The sequence below is a fragment of the Musca domestica genome, unplaced genomic scaffold (assembly GCF_030504385.1).
Source record: "Musca domestica strain aabys unplaced genomic scaffold, Musca_domestica.polishedcontigs.V.1.1 1, whole genome shotgun sequence".
Lineage (NCBI taxonomy): Eukaryota > Metazoa > Arthropoda > Insecta > Diptera > Muscidae > Musca > Musca domestica.
The window spans coordinates 39,100,105-39,109,063 of record NW_026712114.1 but is presented as its reverse complement, the minus strand read 5'-3'; the positions used below and the strand labels follow the sequence as shown (position 1 = coordinate 39,109,063).

Sequence of the window (8,959 nt, the reverse complement as noted above, 5' to 3'; positions counted from 1 at the left end):
TTATATTATTTCCAATATGTATTAGGCTATATATTTAAAAAGAAGATTAAAAAGCAAACAAGCTAACAGAACTGTTGAACAGATTTGTTCTTTTTTTTTTTTTGTTTTTGCAAGTAACAAAACTCTAATTTTACTCATTAATTCTAATTAATTAAATTAGTATTTTGTACAGAAACAAACATATTATTTCTCTTTATTTTTCAGTTCCACTTTTTCGTCTTTGGTTCGGCATGTACCAACCACAAAACAAACAAAGCTACCCTTGGACAAAGGTACCAAAAAGGAAAAAAAAAAACAAAACGGGGTGAGCAAAATAAAGAAATAACGTATTTTACTAAGATTAATTTTAAATACCTAAATAAAATTCTACAAAAGAAACAAACTTTTTCACGCAATTGGTGTGGCTGTAACGATCCAAAGAAACCATAAATTTCATAAAATTGTTTCTAATTCGTAGAAAAAAACCTAACCATATAAACAACTATTGGCACTGTGGTATTCTTTCATAAGTAGTAGGCGGCAGCAGCATACATAGATTGTTTTTAAATGTGTATGGGTACATGATCCAGCAGTTGGGCACGATCAGAGAATACAGCTGAACACATTTCACACTCAAAATATCGTTGGGGTTTACGGGCAGGTGAAGGATTTGCCTGGGCGGCTGCTGCATTATTGGCATCAGCAGCCGATACCACTGACGAAATGGAAGAAAACGAATTCACATGGTGATGATGGTGACTATGCGGTGATGAACTTGAGACCGTGCTGAAACTATCCACCATGCTGTAGTCTAGAAATGATGTTGAATTTGTTAAAGATTTTGTAGGCTTTGCAGGTTCTGTGCGGGCAGATTTCGAAGATTTGATCTGTGTAACTCCACTCAAATGACTGTTAGATGATCGTTTGTGAGAATTGCTGTTGATGGCAGTCTTCATGTTACTTAGTTGGTCATTGGCAAATTCAAAATATTTTCTATTTGAATTTACATTCCGTTGAGATCTGGACGATTTAGAAATTCTACGCGAGCTGTGTGAAGTATCAACCACATTCAGTTCCATGCCAGCTGAACTCACGGCTTCAGAGGTGTTAACCGAACTAACACCGTTGACAATTTCCCTCAAATCCGGTGAGGTAGGTTCAATTTTGATCAAGTGTTGTTCTTCCTCTGATTGTTCAGTCAAGAACTGTGTCGATGACTCACTTGTAAAGCGTTGACGGGATCCACCCAGTTTATCTGATTTCAGCGGTGATCTCAAGATCTCATCAAGATCATTGCGTAATCCCGAGGCTTCTAGTAACAGATGTGCATCGTACAGATCATTATTATGGCGGGTATTTGATTGAGTTCTATGATGAACATTTGAGGATGATGAAGTGGATGACATTACATGTTGGATTCGCATTAGGGGTGGATTGTCATTCTCCTGTTTTATGTGCAAAGGACTACAACTGATTTGTTTAGGTGGATGTAAGGCTGGTGAAATAATGTCATAATCATCGACTATGCCAACGGATTTGGGAAGAATATCTACACTGGTGGTTTGGGTGCGAGTGACCACTGATTTTGATTTCTTTTTGCCACCCTCAACAGACGATACAGTACATTTTTCGGTGCGTATCATTTGGGGTCCTTTACTATGTTTGCTGGCGCTGGATTTTTCTGTCTTGCTTTTACGACCTTTACTCGTCGTGCTGGTGGAGTTTTGGTTGCTGTTGTTACTTCCCGTCGTGGAGTTGGCAATCTTATCATTCCTGGTTATTTGCACTTGTTGTGTTCTCTGTGCAGTTGATTCACTTTGTTTGGATTTTCGTTTGGCAGGTTGTGTTGCTGTAGTTATGCCTATGTCAACGGCATTGTTTGTCGAGGGTCCGACCACTAAACTATCAATACTTTGTAAAGTGGTTTCCAAATTGGAAAGCAGTGACTTATATGTCTCGTCATTTGATGTTTTTGTTGACCAAATTTTGTCGCTGCTGGTTGAATTGAATCTGGGCTTTTTATTACCTTCACTGCCATCGACCATTGCAACATCTAAATCAAAATGATCTGGGTCGAGTTCAATGTGAGATTTTTTCTTTGACGCAGAGGTTTTGGATGCCAAATGCCGACTATTGTTAGTTTCCAGCATATGGGTGGATGTGTTGTTCTTTTGTCGTTTGGATTTTGTGGTTGTGGGAAGTTCATGATTACTGGTTGTATTTTCTGTGGATGTATTGGTCTCTGTCATTGCCAGCAAATCGTCAACATTGTCCATATCGAAATCAGATAGATCCAGGTCACTACAATTATCGCCATTTTGTTTGGATTCTCGTTTCAGACGGGCAATTTCATGGGGTTTCAACTTGCGCCGTCGTTTGTATTTTCGAGGACCAGTCTAAAAGATGAAAAGGGGAAAAATTACAACCAACATTGTTTTGTAAAATTATAATACTTACCACAGGCTGTCTTTGCATTGCGGTATTCATGTCACTATGCTGTATAAGATGTTGAATCAAATCTCCCGATGAAGACAGGTCTGCTCCACAAACTGTACAATAATAAGTTCCACGTTTTGTGTCCAAGCCCGAATGGTGCGATCGAATGTGTTCCCTTAAAACAACACGTTGATTAAAGGCCCTTGGACATACTGAGCAGGCGTAAGGTTTTTCACCAGTATGTATTCGCTCGTGTTTCCTTAAAGTGCCACCATCAGCAAAGGCTTTCCAACAAAATCGACAACCGTATGGTCTCTCCCCGGTGTGTATACGTACATGAATTTGCTGAGAACTTCGCGAACCAAATGTTTTACCGCATTCATGACAGGGGAACAATTTGCCTGCTGAAGTTGTACTATGCGAGTGACGATGATTCGACAGCGTGCGGCCGTCGGGAAATTCTTCATGGCAAACATCACATTGCACCGATTTGTCACGATGTGATGCCATGTGACGCTTAAGACGGGCTTTATTATGGAAATTTTTACCACACTTCGAACATGAATGACATTTTTCACGTGAATGATCCCAGGCATGTTTGATTAAGGCTTTGCGATCTCGACATTCTTTGCCACACAAAATACACGAGTTTTCCGTCATTTCATTGGCGTGTTGAGATTGTAAGTGTTTCTTAATAGTGGGTTCTTCGAAAAACGATTCACCACATAAAACGCATCTGGAATGAAAAATTAAAAGCAAATTAAGTTGACATATAGAATTGTCGGAATTTCAAACTTACTTAAAAGGCGGGTAACGAGCATGAATTTCAGCATGTGCCAACAAATCTAGGGCTTCAGCAAATGTCTCACCACATGTATTGCAACAGTGCTGGTCTTTACTGCCATCACCAACTCCGCTGCTTCTACCACCACCACCAATATCAGCACCATTTTCGTTTGATTGATTGTTGTTCTTTGCATGACTTTTGGCATGTCTCCTGAGCAAATCCTGTCGATGAAAAGACATTCCACATTCACTGCAGTAAAATTCTCCATATAATTGCTGTTCGGACTCGGATTCACTTTGGGTTTCATCTTCTCCTTCATTTGGATCATATTCAGAATTACTTTCCTCAAATTGATGAGTCTTCTGATGATCCGATAGGCTAGCTTGGTCCCAAAATAGCTCATTGCACTGGGGGCATTCGAATGGAGAATCATTGCGGTGACTCTACAATTGAAAAAAGAACAAAATTTAAATAAAGAAAAAACAATTAAAAAATCAAGACCTTAACACAATTTCACTATTTAATTTTGGATCAGATTAGTTTCAAGAATGTGTTATAGTCGTAACATTTTCGTGTTGAGTACACATTCATCTAGTATTGGACACTAGATTCAACTCAATCATCATATCCAAAATGATGAATAGTATAATTGTAGTTCCATTTTATTCACCTACCTTGGTATGAGCCAACATGGCTTTTTCTCTGGAAAAAGCTAAACCACACTGTTGGCAAACAAATGGTTTATTATCATCGATAACAGGAAAATGTAAGATGGGTTTCTGATCCGACTGTTCCTTTTGTACATTTTGCAAGGCGGGTGCTGGTGTGTCCTGAGTAAATTCTATTGCTGTACTACTAGAATTTGGTAACTCATCACATTGAACAATGCTATAGGTTGTGGCTAAATTAATTGAGCTACTAGTATGCGGTACATCGACAACATATGTGTCTTCCTTTGGCTTGAGACGACTTATACGTCCCCTAGGTGGTGCTGTTGTCGATGTTGTTGTTACCGTTGTAATGATTGTAGGCGATGTTAATGAATTGCTATTATCCATTAGTGGATGTGAATTCATTTGATCGGAGGTAGTTTGTTGTTGCTGTGGATTCTGTTGTTGGTATTGTTTACGACTAGATTTTATTGGTATTGTAACGGAATCTTCAGGCACACTCCAATCCTGCTCATAATAATGATCATTGGAGGTGCGCTGTGACGATGAGGTGGTATCGGTAACGAAATTTATAACTGAAGTTTAAAGAAAAAAAGGATAATTTTGTTTATGTATTTAAAAGATAAACATAATGCATTTTTACTTACAATCACTATCATCCATTTGTGGTTCTGGTATAGCTTCTTCAGCATGCGCTTTTAAATGATTTATTAAATCCTGCCTTCGCAAAAATCTGGAACCACACAGTTTACACAAATGTGGTCGATCATTTTGATGTGCCACCATGTGATTCATAAGACTGGCTTTCTTGCGAAACCGTCGACTGCAAAAATCACAAGGATATGGTCTCTGAGCAGAGTATTCATCTTGTACTGTGGGCAGGGGAACTTCAATATCCATTAATACTTGGGAATTAGAAATAATCTGTTCGGCCGATATTTCAACCCTGAAAGAAATATGAAAAGTGTTGGTGTTAGTTCGCTTCGTTTCTTTTTCTTAAGGATGATATTGAGGTTTGAATATGTCAATGGAATCAGATGAATTTCAAGACCATGTAACTTGTCGTAACATTATGTGGTTGAGTACATGGTCATCAAGCATAAAATGCTAGACTCAACTCAATCATCATTTTCCGGTTGTGAAACTTTTTTGTGAAATTCATTTCATGATATATTTTATAGAGAAAACATTAAGGCCGATAACATCTATAGCATTATAAAGAAAAGTAGATAACTACAAATTGTTCGTCTTATATGTATAACACGGGTGTATTTTTATACTCTACACCACACAGTGGCATTTGTTTGTAACATGGAGAAGGAAGCGAGATAGACCCATAGTTACTTTTGAGGATCTCCATAGAATCACTTTCTGAGTTGATTTGTGCATGCCAGTCCTTCTGTCCGCCCGTCCGTCTGTCTGTCCATGTATTCTTGTGAACAAAATGCAGGTCGCGTTTATTATCCGATTAAGATGAAATTTTGCACAAATCATTGGTTTGGTCCAAGGACGAACCCTAAATGGAATTTGAGATAATCGGTAAAAATTTAGATATAGCTCCCGTATATATCTTCGTCCGATTTGCCTTTTATTGTGCACCAAACGTGTAATATCAGCCCGAATAATATGGAATTTTGCACATACAACCAAATTAAACCTGAAAATAAGTATACCAAATTTGCACCAAACGTCTTATATTCGTCCAAATGGGATGGCATTTGGCACATACGACCGAAATGAGTCTAGAAGATAGTATGCCAAATTTGGTGAAGATCGGTTCAGATATAGCTATAGCTCCCATATATCTATTGTTCATCAGATTTGTTGTATTTGTTACCCACAGCCATAATATGCACTCCGCAACAACAATATTCAGGGAAATATATCAAATACAAATTGATTTCAAATTAATTTTGCACCAAATGGGCAATACAAGTCGGAATTTAAAAGAAACAAATGCTCCGTCATATTTAGTCCTTTAAACTTTTGAACTTTAAATTATAAACGAAATTACAGATTTAGTGAAGCAAATCCCGACATAACGCATCCAAAGTAAGTATCTTTGCATTCGTGTCATTATCTTCGATTAATGCAATGTGGAAATTGTGAAGCCATCGAGGCTCTGATTCCATAATGTTTGACATTTTTTGAACAAGAATCCTTTTTAAATTTAAGGAAACAAGTTTATTTGAAGGCAACCTCGCCGATCATTTTGAAAATTTTTTACTGGTACTTATCGGGATCTAGAGTACGGCGAAATGTTTTTGTCTTAAGGATAGATCATGAAAAATACAAAGTTTGCCTAAATTTTGTACTTTATTTAAGTAGGCGGGTTTCGACAGGGGCAACCAACAGCTATTGTTTTTCTAAAACTAGTAAAATTTTATATAGATCCTCGAGAGGGTCCCAACCCCTACTTAAACCAATGTGATTTGTTATTGCTCAATGTAAATTTTGTGGAAATGCTATGATTTATATATTTAATATCTTGGAATAGGTAGGTATTATTTTTTTAACGTGAAATGAGTGAATATTTATACAGTCTCCATTTATCAAAATCTTCAGGCTCGAACTTAAAACCAAAAATATGGCAAGAGTAATTTAACCGAATTTATCTTCGAAGAGAAAATCATCGAAAAGTCGGCCAATATTATGGAACTTTAAACATAATACTGCAACATACACGGAAGTTTTGTTTAAACATTACAACTTTTAAGACTAACGAATTTTTTTAACACTGGTGATCCAATTTCAAATTTCTAAAGGATTTTCACCTTTGCCCATTCCGTTGGAACATAGTAATTCTACAATTACAATTTATTCTTCAATTTATTTCTTTTTTTAATAATTAACATGTTTATGGTTTCCTTACCTTTCTTCACCTTGATGCTGCACCCAATCATCGGTTATGACTTCTTCGGTTACCATTTGGGGTGATCTATCGGTATAGTAAATATCCCCACCTCCTCCTCCACCTGTACCACCGCCGCCGCCACCTCCTGTATCTTCATGTTGTTGTATCAACGCTGCCTGCTGCATAATGGCATCACAATCGATTTGTTCACCATCACTGGCCGACACGACTACAGCACCATTCTTGTCCGTTCCATTGGTGGAGATTATTTCGGCAACCATTTGTCCGTCTCGTGCCATAAATATGAGATTTTCGGCAGCAATTTGGTCAATGTTATCTGTTGCATCATCATCTTCAGTGGCTATGTAGTCGGACGATGTATTGCCACCAGCCATTAGTTCTTCGTCACAAGGTGGCTGTGGATCAATAATCAACTGGCCGGCAGTTTTCATATCGCCTGCAACACCGCGGACTCCACCAACATGGCCAGTGGAGTGTTTCTGATGCACGGAACTATGTTGTATCCATTGTATGCCACCATATTGACCGTCCATAGTTTATCTTTAACACTTTTCGTCCAGGCAAAAACTAAAAATTGCGGTAGAAAATCGGTATTTAATAGCAAAAACAATAACAACACACGAATAGCGAAGAAAGACCTCCTGCAAATAAACCTCTGTCGAAAAACACGTTGTTGCAATAGGAGAGATTGTTTGCTTTGTTTACTTCTCTGATTGACAGCAGGCTCAATTTACCGAACATCAACACAGACTGAACATACCCAATGCTCAAATTAGAAAAATCAACAAAGCCACCAATGTCCCTTGAGAATGGAAGCCAAAAAATTAGGAATCACAAACACATGTTGTGTATGGTAATATGACTTTCTTTTCTTGCTTTACAATGTGGCAACTACACACGAATATTTATGTTCCACCGTTGTGGAAGGTGTAATTTTATAGAGCGGCAACACAGCATTATCGACATCATATGTTTTTTGGGGGTAGATAGCACAGTTCACATATAAACACACACACGAACTCCGCACACAAAAAGCCGACACTGCCGAACACCACACACTACCACCACCATAACACATCTTTACCATCAATGTTCATGAAAAAAAATTCCAAGTTATGAAGAAAATGCCAATATTACTCCATCTTCCAATAAAATGTTTGCTTTAAGGTTATGGCCAAATGAGGTTATGACCATTTATTTATTTACATTTCAGTGGCCGCCTCGGTGCCCTTTCAACCACCTCAAACTCATAAACTGAACAAATACGGGTCAACGAAAATCTCACAGCACGATTACATCACATGTGCTCTCCATTTTCTACGAAAAGCACGTTTTTATTTTCACTAATTTTGTGGTTCACAGCTCAAATTTTTGCCAGGCAAATTTTCTTTTCGACTTTTTGGTTATTGACATTCGGAATTTTGAGGTTATTTTTATTGCAGAACTTTAGTGCAGTGTTTTAGCAACGACTAATAGCAAAACTTACAATTTTATAACATTTCACTACCCGAAACGGGAATATTTTGAATTTTTTGTTAGAAAATGCAGCAAACTGCGTAGGTTTCTTACGACAACTGACGGCACGACGAGCATTTTGTATTGGCGTTTACAAACAACCGAACGATGTGTCTACTAATCTTATTGGATAGCAGCACCAAGTGGACTGTGAATAGCGCACGATTGTGGGTAATGCAGTATTTTACACTTATTTTTTTGGAAATTTCTTTAATATCACAAAATAGTTTTTTTAGGCTAAAATTATTAATTTGGTATTGAGATTTGTGTGGTTTATTAATATATTAAAAAAAATAAATAACCAAAAAAACGAAATTTATTTATAAACAAATGCGACGACGTTGCCATATGGGGCTATCCTCAAAACAGGTTGCAGTCTTAGATCTACGATTTCGAGTTACCACTTTTCTTTATACGTTTCATTCAGAGTTGATATTTGTTAGACAGTGGTCTAATTTTATGAAAATATTAAAAAAAAGAGAATATTATTTATGAGCAAAAAGTCTACCGCAAATTACGACTTGGGTTAGACTATTGTTGTGTTCCCGAACTTTTCTAATAGTCAAAATAAAAAAAGAGATATTTGAAATTTGCTTCGAGGGAATTACGTTGCGCAGAAAATAGAGATTTTGCGATATTTACTAGCTGCCGCAAAATGATACTTGGAAACAAAATTCAAATGAAGTCTTACAGACT

The 8,959-nt window shown here is 37.3% G+C and overlaps 1 protein-coding gene across 3 annotated transcripts; it reads right to left on the bottom strand.

Moving 5' to 3' along the window:
* Positions 1 to 305: 305 nt before the first annotated feature.
* Positions 306 to 8,392, bottom strand: LOC131800375 (uncharacterized). 3 transcript variants are annotated; one of them, XM_059122638.1, is made up of 7 exons: positions 8,235 to 8,392; positions 6,746 to 7,315; positions 4,521 to 4,819; positions 3,877 to 4,448; positions 3,215 to 3,645; positions 2,437 to 3,151; positions 306 to 2,375 (listed from the first exon to the last, which is right to left on the bottom strand). In XM_059122638.1, the coding sequence occupies exons 2-7, from the start codon at positions 7,279 to 7,281 to the stop codon at positions 543 to 545; spliced, it is 4,386 nt and encodes a 1,461-aa protein (XP_058978621.1). In that variant the 5' UTR covers positions 7,282 to 7,315; positions 8,235 to 8,392; the 3' UTR covers positions 306 to 542. The 3 variants fall into 3 exon arrangements, with proteins under 3 accessions (XP_058978621.1, XP_058978631.1, XP_058978626.1); XM_059122648.1 differs by lacking the exon at positions 8,235 to 8,392 and adding an exon at positions 7,955 to 8,043; XM_059122643.1 differs by lacking the exon at positions 8,235 to 8,392 and adding an exon at positions 7,387 to 7,892.
* Between the last annotated feature and the right edge of the window lie 567 nt (positions 8,393 to 8,959).

Excerpts from the sequence above, each read along its gene's own strand:
- LOC131800375 (XM_059122638.1), bottom strand. The coding sequence starts at position 7,281 with ATGGACGGTCAATATGGTGGCATACAATGGATACAACATAGTTCCGTG. Across the intron at positions 4,820-6,745 it reads CAGCATCAAGGTGAAGAAAG|GGTTGAAATATCGGCCGAAC; the intron begins GTAAGGAAACCA and ends TATTTCTTTCAG. Across the intron at positions 2,376-2,436 it reads CAATGCAAAGACAGCCTGTG|ACTGGTCCTCGAAAATACAA; the intron begins GTAAGTATTATA and ends TTCATCTTTTAG.